Genomic DNA, 19,755 nt, shown 5'->3' on the forward strand with positions numbered 1-19,755 from the left:
TCCCAGCTGATGGTGGGGACCTGTGACAGGGGTCCCCATACAGCGTGCAAGGAACTTCCTCTCGACAGCTGAGGCTGGGTGTGCCCAGGAGAAGCATAGCGACGGCAATGGTGGCAGACCTCGAATGAACCCGAAGACAATCATCTTCAGAGTTTGTGGACATTATTTTTAGTTAGTGTGCTGAAGTGATGTAATGGGAGGTTAGTATAGAATCTTAGTTTGGTTGTGTTGTCATTTTTGCTCCTGTTATGATATTTAGCACTTGGGTTGTATCTTAGGCAGTGTTAGTATTTTAGTGAATTGTCATACTGCTAGTAGCCTGTAGGTAGTATTAGGTGTAGGGGGAGTGAGGAGATGTTGTCTTAGACTAGATACTAGCCTTAGTTTATTGTCGAAGACTTTCATGGCCGGAATCAATAGGGTGTTGTGAGTTCTCTGGGATGTATTTCCAGTAGCATTTTCTCCTGACATTTCGCCTGCATCCGTGGCTGGCTTCTTCAAGATCCTCTGAAGATGCCAGCCACAGATACAGGTGAAACGTCAGGAGAAAGTGCTACTGAAACATGGCCATACAGCTCAGAACCCCCCCCCCCCCCCCAATTAAAAACAGCTATTTGGGCTGGGGGTGGAGAAACCATTTCAATCAAAACCCGGACACCCAGCCACGCCACACCTGTCCTTAGGGCCTTTTATCAAGGCCAACTGAACCATCAGGAGGGGGGCCTTTGCCGGGGAGGGGGGTGGTTCTTGCATTTTGGGCCACAGACCGCAGCCTGAGCGGTGGGGGATCCGGGCCTGGAGACCAAACCCCGCGGGGGAGGCTGAGGGACGGAACTTCTCTGCCCGCAGCAGGGAGGCCCTTCCAGGCTGAATCTGCCGCCTTGAGCAGGGGCGGGACCGACTAGATGGCCTCTAGGCCCCCTATAATCCCAGGGGTCTCCTCCCCTGCATGAACTCCCCACCCCACCCGTCGCCTGGGGGAGGCTGGGGAGCGGAGGGGGTCGCCCGGCGAAGCCCCACCCCCGACCTCCCGCTTGGGCTGGGAGACGCCCCCTCCTCCTCCTCCTCCCCCCCCAGGGATCGGCCGGGGACGCCTGCGGGGGGGGGGGGGCTGTGCGAGGCGGCGATTGGGCGGCTGCTCCCGCGCCCCGCCCTCGGAAGGCGGAGCCTGGCCGGCAGCCCCGGACGAAGGGAGGGGGCGGGGCGATTGGCCCGGCCCCGGGAGCCGGAAGTGCGGCCGTGCGGATGGCGGGGCGCGGGGGGTCTCCGCTGGAGGCGGCGCTGGGTCGCCTGGGCGGGGCTTTGGGATGCTCGCGGTGGTGAGTGCGCCACGCGGGGGGTGGGGGGTGGGGAGCCCGCCGGAAGCGCTTTGGGGCCAGGCGCCCCCCCGCCTCCTTTTGGGGCTACCCCCCCCCCGGAAGATCTGCCCCCAGCTCTCTGCGGGGGGGGGGGCTCTTCTCACCTGCCCCCTGCCGGGCAACAGAGGCGGGCCCAGCAGGGAGCTGAAGTGGGGGGGGGGGCGGGTTTTTGGGGGGGGTATTTTTGCAGGACTCGGCTGGGTTATCCGCTCCCTCCTCCCATGAGGCCAGCTGGAGGGGCCCGGGCCAGCCCCCCTCGCTCTCCCAGCCCCCCCCCCACCGGGCGGGGAGTCTGCTTTCGCGAGGGGAGGGGCCGGGAGCTTGGAAGCCCCTTTGAGACTCCCCGCAGTTCAGAAAAGGAGGCCCACCCCCTCTTCTTCCTCTGCTGCTGCTGCTGCTGCCAGTTTCCTCCAGATGTGTTTGGGGGCTTCACGGGTCACCTTCTTTCCTGCACAGCCACAACCTCTTGAAGAAGCCTGTGAACCTGGGGAACTGCGAGCACGTCTTCTGCCTGTAAGTTGCTGCTCCGCCCGCCTGCAGAAGTGTCGCCCACTCCACATATATATATATGTATATATATATATTTCATATATATGAATATTTTGTATTTTGGAGCATCCCGGGGCTTCCTTGAGATTGATATAGAACTCCTGCCTCTATTTTGTGCAGGTAGGTAGGTAGGCAGGCAGGCAGGCAGGTAGGTAGGTAGGTAGGCAGGTAGAGGCAGGATCTACCTACCTACCTACATGCACTCTCTCTCTCTATATATATATATAAATAAATAAAAATCTCTGAAGAGATATAAGCACCACCTCTGGCTTTACAAAAAAACAGTGACCCTGAGCTCTCATGCAAATGTATTCTGAGATCTACATGTTCCAGTGTAGCATACCTTGATTTTAGTAAGGCCTTTGGCAAGGTCCACCATGACAGTATAGCAAGCAAGCCACTAAAGTATGTGCTAGACAAAACTATGGTTAGATGGATTTCTAACTGGTTGACTGATCAAATCCAAAAGGTGTTCATTAATGGCTCATCTTCATCCTGGAAAGAAGTGACTAGTGGGGTGCCACAGAGTTCTGACCTGGGCCCGATGCTATTCAGTATTTTTATCAACAACTTGATCGAGGGATGTAATTGTACCTTTCTATTCTGCATTGCTTAGACCAGGGGTAGGGAACCTGCGGCTCGAGAGCCGCATGCGGCTCTTCTGCCCTTGCACTGTGGCTCCATGAGCTGAGCCGCCGGCCCCATCCTTGCCAACCCTGCAGGCAGCAGGGCGGGCACACCAACTGCCCACGGTTGGCTGGGCTGCGCCGCGGGCTTCCCCTCCCGCCCGCCCCGTTGCAGCGGGGTGGGCGCTTTCCTGGCAGCTGGCGAGGCCGAGCCACCGGCTTCATCCATGCAGTTCTCAGAATGAGCGGAGTAAAAGGTAAAAAAACCCCTATATATTTATTTATTTGTTATATTTATATACTGCCCTTCCTGAAGGCTCAGGGCGGTTTCCATCAACAATAAAAGTTTAAAACATCGTATTTATAATTTATCTAAAATACATAAAATATTGAACTATAAAATATTGAACTATAGATATATATAGTATTATCTTTTTTTTAAATGTCAAAAATTATTTGTGGCTCCAAGTGTTTTCTTTTCCCGTGGAAAACGGGTCCAAATGGCTCTTTGAGTGTTAAAGGTTCCCTACCCCTGGCTTAGACACAGACTTCAGAGAATAATCAGAACTGCAGAAAAAACAATTGCTGCTAACCTGCCTTCCATTGAGGACCTGTATACTGCACGGGTCAAAAAAAGGGCTGTGAAAATATTTACTGACCCCTCGCATCCTGGACATAAACTGTTTCAACTCTTACCCTCTAAACGTCGCTACAGAGCACTGCACACCAAGACAACTAGACATAAGAACAGTTTTTTCCCAAATGCCATCACTCTGTTAAACAAATAATTCCCTCGATAATGTTAAACTATTTATTATATACTTATTATATAATTACTGCACTACTTTTTTCATCATTCCTATTACCCATCTCCTCCCACTTATATGACTGTATGGACTACTATAGCTCAAAGTGCTGACATTTCCTCTCATTTTTATTTTATGATTTTGACATTTTATGTTTCATTACTCTTGATTGTTTCCTGATTGCTTACTAGAATTTCCTATATGACCAATCATTAAGGTTGCTATACGCCGCGATTTCATTGACAAATGTATTTTCTTTTATGTACACTGAGAGCATATGCACCGGAGACAAATTCTTTGTGTGTCCAATCACACTTGGCCAATAAAGATTCTAAAGATTCTAAAGATTCTAAAGACCTCACTTGGAATATTGTGTGCAGTTCTGGGCACTGCAATTCAAGAAGGATATTGACAAGCTGGAATGGGTCCAGAGGAGGGCAACCAAAATGGTCAAAGGTCTAGATTCCATGCTCTGAGGAGCGGCTTAGTGAGCTAGGGATGTTTAGTCTGGAGAAGAGAAGGTTAAGGGGTGACATGATAGCCATGCTTAGATATTTGAAGGGATGTCATGTTGAAGAAGGAGCAAGCTTGTTTTCGGCTGCCTCAGAGACTAGGACCAGGAGTAATGGACTCAAGGTGAAGGAAAGGAGATTCCACCTAAACATTAGGAAGAACTTTCTGACGGTCAGGGCTGTTGGACAGTGGAATCCGCTGCCTCAGAGTGTGGTGGAGTCTGCTTCTGTGGAGGTTTTTAAACAGAGGCTGGATGGCCATCTGTCAGAACTGCTTTGATTGTGCGTTCCCACATAGCAGGGGTTGGACTTCATGGATTCCAACTCTGTGATTCCATGATCTCAGTGGCTAAACAACACCAGCATTAATGAGTGAAAGCTTAAGTGGCCTTTTGCACCACACTGTCCCCTCCCCCCACTGAATGCTTTTCTGGCCCCCTAGTTTTAAGATGTGCGAGACATTTGCTCGGTGCGTGTGCACTAATTAACCATGGCTAAGGAAAGACACAATTGTCCTAGGGATTCACACTTTGGTTTGCCCCTCCCCCTTGTCTGAGTCTTATGTGGATGGAGGGTTGCTGTCAGTCCCTTGTCAGATGGTGGGACAGAAGCTGAAACTGATTCCGTAATTCCTTGTGATCTTTCAATCTGGCTAAAGGGTTAGGCCAGTGCCTGTGGCTCGCACGCTGTAGCCTTGTGCCGCCTTTGCTTTAGATTTCCCATATTTGTGTCAAGTCTTCTGTGGCAACGGGTCCTTTTGACAAGACGTGGGCTTTTCCTTCACTTCCAGGTCTTGTGTGGTTGACTGTGTTGGCACAGCTTGCCCGGTGTGTCACATCCCAAGCCGGGTGCAAGATGTGAAGGTGAACAGGCAGCTGGACAACATCGCCAGGCTGTATAGAAGACTGCAGAGGTTGCAGGGCGGGGACCACTCAGGTAAGATAAATAGTGGGCTGCTTATAAAGGTAAGAACCCTGACGGGGATTCCCTGCAAGGTCCGGAAACTTAAGATGAGTTACAAGTGGCTTATTTCCAACATCACTTCTATCAGGCCGTTTCAAGACGAGCGGGAATTAACATGTATAGCCTGGGACCTGCAAAAACGCCGTCCCCAGGTCAGCTTTCACTGCATAGCGAAGGCGCATCAAGAATCGCAGCCGCGCCGCCCTTGCGCCGCCCGCCCGTCCCCATACCGCCTTTATTCCCACCGCTGGTGACGCCCTGCCTTGTTGGGGAAATGCTGGCTGGAAGCCCCCCCCCCCCCCCCCGCTTCCCTTACCTGCTCTCTGGCCCTCCGGCTGTCATCAGTCTGGGGACATGCCCCCCTGCTCATGCAATTCGGAAGCAGGCGCGCAGGGCAGGGGAGGCGAGTTCCCAGGCCCTCGCGACGCGCGGGAGGGCCAGAGAGCAGGTGGGCACTGCCTCCCCGGCTCTTTCTGGGACCATCCCTAGCTGCCGGCCAGGGTCGGGCGGCCGAGGTATCGCTGACCTCCGCCGCTTCCGCATTCGTGCGGAAACGGCCTGAGAGTGCTCCTCCTTTTGGTTGGCACTGCACTTGGCATTTTTGTCTTTTTAAATTGAATTTGGATGAAAATGTATGGATATTTTTAGCTGTGTGTATGCCCAGATTAAAAAGTGTTCTCTCAATTCTTAAACTTGGTTAAGGCTCCGTGTGCACCAGAGAAGTGAAGGCCTGGGGAAAATGGGAAAATGAATGTGTGTTTAAATGTAAATGTGTTTAATAATTGTTAAAGTGTCCAGTTTTTCCAGGGTTATCTAGTTCAACTTAATAGCCACCTGTGCAGGCAGTCCTAGCCATGGTGACTTTTCCAGAGTGTTCCTGTGCAAATAACATTTTTGTTTACCATGGAAATGGTTTTCTTCCTGAAACCTTGTTCTGTCTCTCATATTAAGGTCTGCATGCTGTGCTAGTGCAGGGTACAGCCATTTGCAACTCCCCTCCTCCCCCAAGTGTTGGGTATAGTTACAATTTCTGTTATGGAAGACTAAGGAAAATTACAGAAATATAAACATTAATATACTTTCATGTACTGGTATATGCAGTTTATGTTTAATTGGTAGAAGTTTGTTTGATAGAGAAGTAAGAATTGCATATATTTCAGTTTCCCCCCAAATTCCCTTACAAGGGAGATTATTCCTCTTTCCCCCTGTGTAGACAAGAGCGTAGTCAGGGGTCATTTTTACAGGTCATGGCAAAGGAGATCAGGTAAACAGGTTGGGAACCAGCAGTAGACCAGGCAGACAGAGGCAACAGGAAACACACTTGTTGCACCCAGGCAGGAGCAAGCTCACAGCAAGGCTTATAGAGAGAGCCTTGTGCAAGGGGTTGGGACTCTGCAAGGAGTTAATCCTCATCAGATGCAGACATTTCCATCTTCCCATATCTTGCTGCAATACAAGCACTCCTCCTTTGCTTCTGCTGCCTCTGCTTCTGCCTCCTGTGCACAGCTGACTCATTACTGGGTTCCCGGCTGCTCTAAGGGTATTTAATGCCAAGGTGTCCCAACAACTTCTCTATGGGGTTTCCCTATGGATCGAAGCCTGGCATATATCCTTGGAGCGAATACAATCTAAATTTTTATATAAGCTTTTTGGGGTCCCCCATTGCGTACCCTACGCCGCCCTCTGCCTCGAGGCAGGATTACACCTCTTGGAAACAAAAGCATGGTGGGCCACCTTTAAATTTTGGATTCGGTTATGTTTCCTTAACAACCCTAACAGTCTCATTTATTGCACCCTCCACGAACTTCAATCTTCTACCCAGTGGCCTGCTATCAAATCAAAGATTTCCTCCTCTGGCTTCTCTTTTGGGACCAGCTCTTTATGCTTTCTCCTAGCGTAGATACAACGCTAGTATCAAGGCACGGGTTATTCGAGCAGGAACACCAACATCTAGTTAGTAAAGCAAGGTTTCGTTCTCTCCCCTCCATTTCAACATCATGCCCGGGAAATGCAAGACAGCTGCATATTTAAACATCTTGTCCTGACCCTAAGCTGAGGTGGCTATTGACCAGAGCTGCAGAACCACAACATGACATTTCCACTAACCTTTTCTGAGAGATTCACTTGCACCTTCACAGCAAAAAAAGCTGCACCTGTGAATAATTGTCAAATCTCTGAGAAGTCATTGGAGTTAATATTTTATTAGTTTGTCCAAAATTTAACGATTTTAGACCAAACCTGTTTTTAGGGGATCCCTTACTGGTCCATCCAAGCCTTTTTAATCTTAAATTGAACTATCTTCTGAATACAGAGAATCCCAAGCAACTGGACATAGTGGCCAAATTCTTGCTCACTATTACGAAATAATTTCCTGGTCTCCTCTTTCGCTCTGACGTATGCATTTTGAAACAGGAGTACCTGTTTTATCTTGTAAAACTGTATTTGGATTACTTAGCTCTGCTATGTTTTAATGCCTAATAAAGGTCTTTGAACTTGAACTTTACTGGGTTCCCTAGGAGGATTTTCAGGCTCCTCCATCTGCACATCAACAGGCAGTCAGGGGCTGGGAGTTGGCTCTGCTGCCTGGTTTACCACAGGAGCAACCAACTCTGGCTGCATTGTGTTACCAGGTTCTGCCTCAGAGTCCTCTGTGTCCTGGTAAGCACCCAGGGGCTGGTTCATGACACCCCCACATGGTTCAAAATTTCCAGAAAGGTCATCTCTCTAGGTGGCCAGGGCTGAAACGGAGACTCCAGACCCCTCTTGCTCCCCACTTACCTTAGCTGGCAGGAGCCTGCTGCGGGCTGCCCCTCAGGTCGGCCCCACCGGCTGAAGGAGCAGCCGGGAGAGGCCGAGGGGTGGCCTGCGGCGGCCCAGCCAGGCTGCTTCTTCAGCTGGTGGAGGCTCTGCTAGCCGAAGGAGCAGCCTGGCGGGGCTGCCCTGAGGGGAGGGGTGTAGGGGGTGATTCTCCGCCCCCCACATGACAGCTGGCGTGCGCCTGGGGACATGTGACTCCACATGTCCCACATGTCCCCATGTGACTCCACATGTCCCCAATTTCAGACCTCTGGCATGTGGGTAGTCATGGTAGTCTTCATTAAAAAGAGAAAAACCCTCACATCTTTTACTCCGCCTTGTTTGCCTGATGACAGGCAGATCCTACCTTTTCCCAGTTCCAGCAAGTCTCAGACCCAGCTCAAGCAAGTTCCTCCTATCCCTGCTGCGCTCAATTCCTATTGTGGGAAGAGCCGTACTTTCTACTCTCTAGCTGCTTCTGCCTCCATGACATGATCCCCAGTTCTATTATATTATAGGGGATAATTTTGTACTTGGAAATTGTGCTAGGAATGCAGCAACAATATTGGATATTACTAAGGAGATATGATACCTGAAATATTGAGCTTGTGGGGGGGGGGGGGAGCTCAATAACATCTGACAGCACAGCCCTAGTCCCAGTCTAACGTTCCCAGAATCTCCCACCTTTTTCGATGGGACATGAATGTTTTTTCCCCAGAGTTGCATGCATCAGAAGATGGTTGTGATACATATTTTAAAATACTGACATTTGTATGTGTGGATCAACATTATTGCTTTGAAGTGGACTTTTTTTTGAAAGCACAATACTAGATGAAACATGAGAGTGAATCTAGGTAATTTTTCTCTTCCACTATTAGTTGCATGTTCAGATTCTGCTTCATTGGATTCTCCGTTAGTCAAGTGTTGTTTAATTTCAGATTTTTTACTGTCTTAATTGACAGAATTCAAATCTATATGCTGAGCTGAAACAAGGCATGTTACCTTTGACTCTGAATGTTCCTTTTTTAAGATAACTGCTAGGCATATTGGAAGGCAACTGTTATAAAACTAACTTTAGGAGATCATCACACAACTGATTATTTACTTGGATTATAGTCTTCCAGGTTCTCACTGAGCCTTAAATTGAATTTATTTATTTATTTATTATTTAAATTTATAGACCGCCCAATCCCCAAGGGGCTGAAGGAATTATAAAACACAGGGACTGTCATAACATATCCAATAAACAGTACAATAGTGTTTGGAATACAGAGTTAGAAAATGGTGCCGGAGAGATGGCATAACACAGTGCAGAAAGTAGACTGAGAAGAAGAAAGAGAACACAGTAGAAGCAAGGTGGTGCCTGTGAGAAACATTACAAGAAAAATATTACGCTCTCTTTCCCTTATAAAAGTCGCCACTTCTGTCTGTACCCACTCTCTCCTAACCCAACATCCTATTCCCCAGTTTGGTTTTTCTCTTGCTTTCATATTTAAGTTGTTTCAATTTGTAATGGTAATAAACCTGGTCAGTGAAAAGCTGCAGACTGCAGTTCTGTGCATGCCGAGTAGAGTGCCAGTGTGTACAGCTGGCTTAACAGATCCCAAAGAGTCTGGGGATCAGGGAATACCAGATGTGTTTCTGCACTCCTGTGTTCCTGCTGGGTGACCTTGGGCTAGTCACAGTTCATTGGAACTCTTTCAGCCCCACCTACCCCACAAGGTGTCTGTTGTGGGGAGAGGAAGGGAAAGGAGCTTGTAAGCCACCTTGAGTCTCCTTACAGGAGAGAAAGATGGGGTATAAATCCAAACTCTTCTTCTTCTGACCATGGAATCCTAAGCAGAGTGACTCCAGACCCCCTTGATCATGCCCATAAGCATCTATAACAGGATTCCAGATATCTAAAAATATGTGGGTATGATGCTGTCAGCTACATGCTGTATGTTCAAGTCTTGCTAAGGCTGTAAGACTCTCAATCCATTGGGTCACAGGAGGTGGGGCCTGCCTCTCTCCACTTTAGTACTGTCCATCTTTTAGCAACAATAAGGGTGCAGAGTGTATATTTTGGTTTACTTAGTGTCTAGGACACAGGCAGATATAGCTTAAAATATATAAGCATCCTCCAGATCAATACAAAATTGATGTGAGTAATTAGTTCTTCCCCAGTAGACCAAATAGCAAAGTGTATGTTTATGGAATGCATCCTGTAAGTTACAATGCCAGCAATTAAACGCTTTACTTGGTCCTTTACTAACAAGGCTCTGTAGCATCCAAGATGTCTTAGTTTTTTGCTTAACAATAGCTTGAGATCCACATAAACCACAATTGAAAAGTTTAGGGCAGCATCCCATTGCTTTGGCAAAATAAGGCAATCCAGCTCCTTATTCCGTTTGTTTCTAAGACTTTGCATATCAGATTTATTAAATGACATCAGATATTTACAGAAAAATACGGTAGGTTTTGCTTTCTGAATCAGTTCAGTGACCGGTTGCAGGACCCAGGGCAACTTGGAAGCATGTGGGTGTCAAAGGGACACTGTTGTGGCCTGCTGTGCCGTAATTCTGTGACTGCAGAAGGAACAGGGTCTGTTCTAGCACAAATGGTCCCTGGTGCGTTCCGTTTTTAATGCGGGGCACCAGACAAGAAGCCTCTAAAATAGTTCAGGATGGATATTCCAGTTGAGAGGAGCAATCCCCGTAAGTGACGTGGTTAATCGATACGATGTTTGATGATGTGAATGAAGGTCAGGAAAACCAAATCCTCCTACAGAGGAATTGCATCCTCTTTAAAGCAGTCTGAGCCAGAGAGAAACCCCACATCCGTTTCTTAAATAAAGTATTAATTTCATGACTATATCTACAAGGTATATAAAAAAGAATTTTACATACCGCGTACCTCTTGTAAGGTATGTTAATGCATGATAACATTCCATTCACTTCACACAGGAGCAGATTTGTGTAGGGACACACCAATTGGCCATGCTGGCAGGGGCTGATGGGATTTGTAGTCCATGAACATCTGAAGAGCCGCAGGTTGCAGACCTCTGATATAGATCCTATACCTCTTCCGACAGTATCCCAACCATGGAAGTCAGCTGGTAGACTGCCTACTCGTGTATACTTTTATTTCTATGTATTCATTTAAAGAAGCCCACCCTACCTCAGTGGGCCTTTCCCCACTCACCTTTTGTTGCGCTGGCCAATTTCACGGCAGCAAGTAGCTGGGTCCAGCCATTACCCCACTACAGCAGCAGCCAGAACGCTATTGCTACCGGATTCTGTCACTTGCTACCCCTCACAAGGGTCATTTCTGTTCCTGTTTGGAACAGAAGCTTTTGGAAAAAATCCGGCTGGGAGCGGGTGGCAGCAGGAAAGCCCGGTGGTGACTCCGGCTTGATTTTCGCAGCTACAGCAGAGAGTCAATGGATCCTGCCAGGCCCACTAGGGACACACACACGGCGTGCTTCACGCGCGACGCAAGCATTCGCTTCCCCTTTTTGTCTGGAAACTCGCTCGCTCTGCTTGTCACTTTGAAACTATACAGAGATTCGCTTTTTTCGTTGTTTTTTTAAAAAAATCTTTGGCTCCCCTTTTGTCTGCTATGTAATGCGGTGAGGAGGTTTCTAGGCATCTGCCCCCCCCCCCCCCCAGTCTTGCTGCTGCCTAAGGAGACTTCAGTGGGCTTAAGAGGCGTCGGGCTACAACCCGCCCTCTTTCAATCATCTCAAGCGGAGGCTCAGCTTCCAAATTAGCCAACGAGCAGTCGGGTGGGAAGCAGAACGACGTGGGATTTGAGGGAGGCTGTGTGTGCGTGTGTTGCCAGAAGGAGAAGCTGCAAAACAAACGGGGATCAAAGATGCATCGACTCCTCAAGTCTTTCCAGCTACTGGTCCCAAGGAGCCAGGCTGCAGGGGAAGGAGTTCTCACCCCAGCCGGGGAAGATCAGGGGTTTTGCCCAGGGAACCTGGTGGTAGAGCTTTTATGCCTCTGATTCTTCGGGAGGGCAGCAGATACACATTGAACCCTATTAACATGTGGAGCCCCCTAGTCAGTCTGTATTACTGGCATAGCCCAGCAGAGTCGCGACCGACCTGTGGCTGAAGAGCTGAGCCCTGCTCCCTCGAGCCCCTTTACTGCAAGTAAGCTTTTCTCAAGGGCGTGGCAACGCATGCCTTCTCCCACTGGGGCATAGTGGTACCCGCAACACTTAGCTGCCAGCCAAAAGTGCATTTTCTTGCTCGCATACGATGAAGCGCCCCTTCCCCCCCCCATAGTCCCGCCCCCCCCCATCTGGCTCCAGCAGTGAAAGCAGCCAATCAGGGATAGCCCCCTGAGCTCTAAACGCTAGCAAGTACTCACAGCGCTTCAAAGTGGGGATTCCTGCAGGCTGCTGCCTGAGTAACGCTTTGAGGGGCAGAAGCTGCAGGGGCAAGGGACCCCTACTTCAAAATGTCCCAGAAGAGCCAAACAAACCCGGTGGGTATCTCCATCTTTTTTAAAGTGGGGAAAGGCCCACTGACTCCAGTAATCTGTTTGCCACCCCCTTCATCCTTGGGAGGACTCCTCAGGAGTAGCACTCAGGCAGAAGCAGACAAACATTGGGCATAAACCTCAGAGGTGGGAGGTTTCTTTTCAATTTGCATGTGCATATTCAGCTAATGTGGGAGAAACAACTATTTTCCTGTCAAAGGGTAGCATTGGGTCCTGGTGCTTTTGTCAAAATTTTGGTTTTTTGTTCACCTTGTCATTTACTGTATCTAGAAAACGCCTCTTTGGAGGCTGCTTGAGGGGCCGTTCTGGTGTAGTCCTGCAGGACCGTAGGACAGCAGCTTCAGCATCTGCGGGAAGATGAGTGTGTGTGCCCCCTCCCCCCCCATTGATTGATCTTTGTCAGGAGAGAACTGAACTGGCTTTTGGAGTATAGATGATGACATGTAAGCAGCTGCTTTTCAGTGCTCTCAAGCAGCCAGAGATAGGTGAGGAGCGAATCATTTGCGACTCCAGATGTTATGGACTACAATTCCCATCAGCCCCTGCCAGCATGGCCAATTGACCATGCTGGCAGGGGCTGATGGGAATCGTAGTCCATAACATCTGGAGTGCCAAAGGTTCGCCACCACGGGTATAGAGGCTGTCTAAGATTCTTCCCTAACTGGAAACTCAACCAAAGGGCCAGATCTTTCAAAACTCTTGACCTTGCAAACCTTTTAACCCCGTCTCCATTTTGTTTATGAGAGGGCAAAATCATTGGGTATGAAGACAATGCACGAGTCCTTGTCCACCTGGCACCTCCCTGTCTGAGGCCCACGGACCATCCCTGCTCCAGCCATTTGCGGTTAACACTGTGTGGCATCCTGACTTGCTTTGAAAATGCCCCCCCCCCTCTTTCGAGAGAACTAGAAGGCTTTCCTTTGCATTGCCTTTGACCACATTGTTTCCACGCACACCTTATTACCTGCACATGCACTAAAGTGTATAATTATTGTTATTAAGATAGCACTCAAGAAGAATTTGTCAAATTGAGGAACATGGCATGTGGCTTGCAAAAAAAATAAAGAACTGTGATTTATAGTGATGTTCTCCCTCCCCCCCCCCCACCCCAAAAGAGCTCTCAGCTATTTTAGTTGATTTCCCCCTTCTTGGTTCACTATACTTCAAAGAGAAAGCAGTTGTCTGCCATCGACTTTCCTGACAACTATTCACAGATAATCCTGCCTTGTTCTTTGTGTAATGTGGCGCTGCCTCCTCCTTTTCTTGTATTTAAAAAGCTGCAGGGGTTGGGTGGGCTCTTTTCAGCACCTGCCGTTCCAGGTGGGCAGCAGGACAGACCATCAAGAGGGTCTCCCGTTCGCTTTGTGATGGAGCGGTGATCGTTTCAAGCACTTTCTACTGCAAACTGCGCAGCACTGGGACCCCTCTCACAATGACTCAGAATGAGTGGTTGGATAACCAGACATTTCTCCTAATTTTTATTCCCCAAGTGCTGAATGTTTAACACATAAACCAACCACTCTTTGGTGAAAGCATTAATGTTGTCCAGATGGTATCGAGGCCCTTCCCTTTGATTTTTAATAAGGGACTAGTGCATAAAAGAGATTTCTCGACTTCTGTTCTGAAAACCCAAAATAGAGAATAATTTCAGAAGCACACAACGGGCATCATTATATTCCTTTGATACAGATTGATAGTCAGAACACATTTTCTAATTGCTGCTTTTCCATCTATAGTTTGTTAGAGCGCAGGGAAATTTTGGGGCTGCAAATCTACAGAGATCTGAAAGTTGTCTGCTGTGAATGTTTAAACTCAAGGATTTCCATTAAAGGTTCACACAAGGAAGTTCAGTCTCTTTGGTTGAAAGTCAGTAGACTTTCATTTAGGCAGAGGGTTCCTTGCTGCTCAAAGGCAAGTTCATAGCATGAACCAGTGTGGTGTAGTGGTTAAGAGCAGGTGCAGTCTAATCTGGGGAACTGGGTTTGATTCCCCGCTCTGCCACTTGAGCCATGAAGGCTTAACCTGGTGAACTAGATTAGCTTGTGCATTCCAACACACGCCAGCTGGGTGACCTTGGGCGAGTCACAGTTCTTTGGGGCTCTCTCAGCCTCACCCACCTCGCAGGGTGTTTGTTGTGAGGGGGGAAGGGAAAGGAGATTGTCAGCCCCTTTGAATTTCATTATAGGAGAGAAAGTGTGGGGGGGTATTGCTGGTAACGTGCAATAAAATACCGAGACCTCCTGGAAAAGGGGAGTCCTTAGTGCATGGGCAAATTCTGGGCAGGGGCTGTAGCTCCATGGAAGATCCACTGCTTTGCCGGCAGAAAGTCCCACGTCCAATCCGCAGCATCTCCTGGTGATGTTCCAGACCTTCATCTGCTTCAGACCCTGGAGGTTGGCTGCCAGCGTGACTGATGGACCAGTTCGTTGCCTGACACAGTTGAAGGCAGCTTCAAGCAAGTAAAATAAGCTCAGTGGAACCTCAGTGTGTTCGTTCCCTTTCCCCACTTAGTCTTCCCCATTTTGTGAGCCTGCCAGGCCGAAGCCAGTCCTGTGGCTGTAAATAACTCTGTTGGCTCTAGTGCATTGAATTGGTGTAATTGAAAGCACCGTAGGGAATGGGCTATTCTCCTTTCAGTTGGGTTCTTGCTCCTAACCTGAGTGCCCCGTGGTGGCCTTTGGACTACACGGCTAAGAGTGACCGGAGGGGTGTCAAGCCCCAGATCTGTAACTCAGATCAGTCTCTGCAACTTGATGGTTTAGAAGTCTTTATTGGCAGACATCAGCTGGCTAGAGGGAAAAAGCCAATCCTAACTGTATAACCAAGCACCCCCAATATGCCCCCCTCGTCCTTCTCCCCCCTCCCTTTACCCAGGCTCTATCCCATACTACGGAAAGCACAAAGGAAAGGAATGCAAAACAAGCGCGCAGTCAGGAGACCGAGATAAAGCCACCCGGCCCAGGCGCTTCTCCTTGGTTGGCAAGTAAAAGTAAAAGTAATTGTCCATCAGGCTACCCCTCCTGGTACTCCCGCCCGTGATGCTCCCGCCCGACAAGGGGAGGATCAGCGTTGCTACTCCTGTGCCCCAGACTTTAAATTGTAGCCCATTATAATTGTGGGGAACCTGAATGTAAAGTTTGTGTTTGTAAACAACATCAAGTGTGTCTTGCTGATGCAGACCATCCCCGTCTAGCACTGTCCTTTGGGGGAGCCCTTGAGCAGCATAGCTGCTGCCCAGCCTCTGGAAGCCGTAAGCAGGTTGTCCATCATGCCCGCCTGCATCAGCTCACTACAGAGAGCAGGGAGGGCTGAGTCAGGCCCATGGATAGTGGCCCCCTGGGAGGAAGGCAGCTGGCAAGACGTGGGGGCTTTCCTCCTTCCAAGTGCCCTTGAGCAAGAAATGAGGAGCCTCCCTCCCTCCCTCCCTCCCTCCCTCCCTCCCTCCCTCCCTCCCTCCCTCCCTCCCTCCTTCCTTCCTTCCTTCCTTCCTTCCTTCCTTCCTTCCTTCCTTCCTTCCTTCCTTCCTTCCTTCCTTCCTTCCTTCCTTCCTTCCTTCCTTCCTTCCTTCCTTCCTTCCTTCCTTCCTTCCTTCCTTCCTTCCTTCCTTCCTTCCTTCCTTCCTTCCAAGTGGAGAGATGCTTGGTCAACACAATCCTTGGGATAGGGGGCTATAATTTAATACAGTAAAAGGTAGTTTAGTTTAATTGAGGCAATCCATGAATAAGAGGGTGTTCCGATACCCTGTTGGATAGTCAACCTTCTGTTGGCAGAGCCTGTCTGAATAAGGTGGGCTATGATGTCTCCACTGAAGACAGCATAAGTGCTCTGCCATCATGTGGGACAGCCAGATTTCAAGTGTGGGGCTGTCTAGTGCTGGGGAGCCAGTCCTTCCCAGGAGCAGGAGCGTGCCTGGCCAGCAGGCTGGAGATATGCCCTCCCCGCAGGGCCCAACCTTGAGGGAAGGGCTCAGTGTCCAGAGGACGAGATCTCTCTTCCGGGGCAGAGCTGGAAAGTGGGCCTGAGGCAGGCCACTGAGGGGGCAAGCAGAGAGGCCCTTGCCTGCTTCTGGCATGCTGCTTCTGCTGGGGCTGGGGCTGGGGCTGGGGCTGGGGCTGGGGCTGGGGCTGGGGAGGGGTGGGGCCCCAGCTAGGGATGAGGCCCTGGGCCCAGCGATCTTCTTGCTGCCTCTGAACTTCGCCCCTGTTTGGAGCTGGAAAGACTTTCCGGAGCTTTAGCCAACGAGACGAGTGTCTGTCTTTGACTGCTGAGCACAGGCGCTCAATCCAGCTGTTGGATCTCTTGAGCCATCTGGACTTGTCTGTTTGCTTCAAGCACTGGCTGGCCTTTCCACCTGGAAACTGGCCCTTCTAGGACTCAGCAGCATTGCTGATTAATCTCATGGTGGAAGAAGTTGCTCGCTTAATTCAATAGTTCTTCTTTGGAGTTTCAGTGTTTTGTAGCACAAGTCAGGGCAAAAAAATTCCTTGGTATCTTAGGCTGAACCGACTGGAAAGACCCATTTGACAGGGTCAGTGGGTTGTGACATGAGTTTGAGCCTTTGCTGCTCTGAAAAAGAAGAAGAAGAGTTTGGATTTATACCCCCCCCCCTTTCTCTTCTGTAAGAAGACTCAAAGAGGCTGACAATCTCCTTCCCCCCCCCCCAACAAACACCCTGTGAGGTGGGTGGGGCTGAGAGAGGCTCCGAAGAGGCATTTCTGAAAGCGCATTCAGAGTATTTCCAGCACACTGAAGTATTTCCTCCAGAGCATCTTATGGGGCAGCAAGGCAGGCCAGAGGGTGACTTTGCTTTGCCACAGTCAGGCCTGGGGAGGGGGAGATGGTCACTGTTTGGAAGAAGGACACCAATCAGATGGAATAGGGTTGAGCTACCTGACGCCTGAATGGTTGGAGAACTACCACATGTTTAAACCATGGGTCCCTAACCTTTTTGAGCCTGTAGCCCCTTGGCCATAGACCATCATGGTCTATTGAGCACAGCCACAAAATGGCCACTGAAACTTATTTTCTATCATGCAGTGGAGATCCTTGTGCAGTGGAGGCAGCTGCTGTCAAATCAGCTTTTTAAAAATCTGCCCTGTCTATCAAATCTCCAGTGGCCAAAGAGAAGCCTTGCTGGGCAAAAGCTCCACTTTGTAAAAACACTTGGAGAGTCCCAGGAAAGATTGTGGGCCCTGTGGCCCCAGGGACACTGCGTTGGGGATCCTGTGGCTCAAACAGTGAATTGGGGGTGGGGGGAGCAGAACAAGGAACCTATTTACAAGGAGCCGGCAAAAGCAATATCAACTTGGCCAGACATCTTGAACCATTGACCTGTTGAGAAATCTCAGACAAAAGGTGATACTAAGAACTGTTTCGGAATGACTTGGAAAACCCCTTTTTTAAACCCCTTTCCCAGTAAGACAGTTTTAGCATGACTCACCTCAGTCAATACATTCTCACAACACTACAACAAGGTATACGTTTGTCCTGGCCCAGCTGAGCCCACGGGCACAGAGGACTTTTTGGATGAACGGCCAGATGGTGGCGTGATTCTTCACCCCCAGCTGGCAGCAGTGGGCCCACAGGAGGAGATCAGACCCAGGGCCACAACCGGAAACCAGCACGGAGACGGTGAGATCAGACTCTGAGCCACAGCCAGGGATCAGCTTGGAAGCCCCTCAGCCTTTCAGGGACAGGCCAGCTGCAGGGACTTTGGCTTGCTCTCCCCCTGCATCACCTGAGCCCTATAAGTGGGGCAAGAGAAGGCTGTGTAGTCTTCTCTTGATGAGCAGTCTTGAACCTGCATATTTGCGGGACCGCCTCTCCCCATATTGCCCCACTAGGTTCCTCCTAGTTGCCCCACTAGGTTGCCCCATATTGCCCCACTAGGTTCCTCCATTGGAGGGAAACTTACTGGAGATCCCTGGCCTGATGGAGGTCTGGCTGGCTTCTACAAGGACCAAGGCCTTTTCAGCCCTGGCCCCTACCTGGTGGAATAAACTCCCCAGTGAGATCAGGGCCCTGCAGGTATTCCAGAGGGCCTGTAAGATGGAGCTTTTCCACCAGCCGTTTCCACCTACCCAGCCAGCCTGACCATCACCATCATTGGCCTCCCTTGGGTGCAGTAAGGGGGGGGGGATTTTTCACCATCTATTGTTGGTTTGCTGTTTTAGTTATTGAATCATTGGCATTTATTATTGTATTGGTTTTTATGCTGTTGCCACCCTGAGCCCTGCTGGGAAGAGCGGATGTAAAGAAAAATATAAAATAAATAAAAATAAAAAAATAAACCTGCAGGGCTGAAGGCAGAGCGTTCGCTGGGCAGCCTTGCCGTGGCCTAGCTGCAACAGCAAAAAGGAGTATTGCAGGAGCAGCTGCAGCTCCCAGGTGCCGGCTACCTTTCGCTGCTGGGACGGTGCCCTGGGAAAAGAGGCTGGGAAGCAGGGCTGCATGGAACCAACGGGGCTGTTCTCTTGCCACCTGAGCAGTGCGAGTTTCTTTGTGCTGACCTCAGGCTGGACGTCTGGATTTGTGTTGACTGGATTGCCTTGTTGGGACTCAACGCTTGTAGAAGAAGAAGAGTTTGGATTTATATCCCCCCCTTCTCTCCTGTAAGGAGACTCAAAGGTGCTTATAATCTCCTTTTCCTTCCCTCCTCGCAACAAACACCCTGTGAGGTAGGTAGGGCTGAGAGAGCTCAGAAGAACTGTGACTAGCCCAAGGTTTGCAAACTAGTCTTTACCAAATGTATAGATTTGATGTTTTTTTTCCTTCCTCCGGTTTCCTTGCTAGGTTCTGGGTCTGAGGCATCTTCACCCTGGAAGGCTGTCGCCAACAGAGGAAAGAACAGACAGATAAAAATGTGGTTCAGTCCTCACAGTGGAAAGATGAGATTTCAGCATCTGACAAGGAGACTGGAGAAGCCAGAACCAGCTGTGGCCGACCAAGAGAGCCAGCCCCCTCACCCCTCCTCCGCCGCTGCCGCCGCCGCCGCCGCTGCTTGTGACATCCCTTCTCCGTCTCAAGAGCCTTCCAAAGCGGCTGAGGAATCCCAGCTGCAACGTAAGAGCAGGCTAAGGAGGCAAACTTAAACATACCCCAACTAATAAAAGAAATTGCAGAGGAATATCACTGGACATCCTCATGAGCATGAAAACGTTTGGGTCCGTTTGTCATCCGTCTCTCCCCATTGACGGACTAAGGTTGCCTCCATCTAAATCAGTTTCTAGCAACTCAGCAGAACTGAGGTCCTCTGAAGGAAACATTTTCAGACATGCCAGCCATGCCCCCCCCCCCCAGGTGCCTTTACAAAAAGAGGCTCAGCAGATCTTCATTTCTCCAAGAATGCCCTGATAATCTCAGCCAAGAGAAATCATCGAGGGGAGACTTTTATTCATCGTGTGTGTAGGGTGCAGATGGTTTTGTGCAACTTGAGTTCAGAGAGCTTCCCAGTCCGTGTGGGTCATCGTGCCCACAGAAGGCAGCAGGGGGAGGGGGTGGTGCGTGGAGCACTGGCTGCAGCTGAGGGATCAGCCTAAGGATGGATGAGGAGGACCCGTCTCGGTGGAGATCGAGGGCTGTGGTGAGGAAAGGAGGAAAGGCGGGGGCACCCACAACAGGGGACAGTGTGGCTGGACACGCACTCAGTGTGGAAA

General features: G+C 49.7%; 1 protein-coding gene across 1 annotated transcript; it reads left to right on the plus strand.

Annotated features, from left to right (window-relative positions):
- Positions 1–1,190: 1,190 nt before the first annotated feature.
- On the plus strand, positions 1,191–19,256 carry BARD1 (BRCA1 associated RING domain 1). Its single transcript, XM_048486426.1, has 4 exons — positions 1,191–1,319; positions 1,815–1,871; positions 4,642–4,787; positions 18,893–19,256. The coding sequence occupies exons 1-4, from the start codon at positions 1,246–1,248 to the stop codon at positions 19,189–19,191; spliced, it is 576 nt and encodes a 191-aa protein (XP_048342383.1). The 5' UTR covers positions 1,191–1,245; the 3' UTR covers positions 19,192–19,256.
- The last annotated feature ends 499 nt before the right edge of the window (positions 19,257–19,755 follow it).

Source organism: Sphaerodactylus townsendi, linkage group LG02 (genome assembly GCF_021028975.2).
Source record: "Sphaerodactylus townsendi isolate TG3544 linkage group LG02, MPM_Stown_v2.3, whole genome shotgun sequence".
NCBI lineage: Eukaryota > Metazoa > Chordata > Lepidosauria > Squamata > Sphaerodactylidae > Sphaerodactylus > Sphaerodactylus townsendi.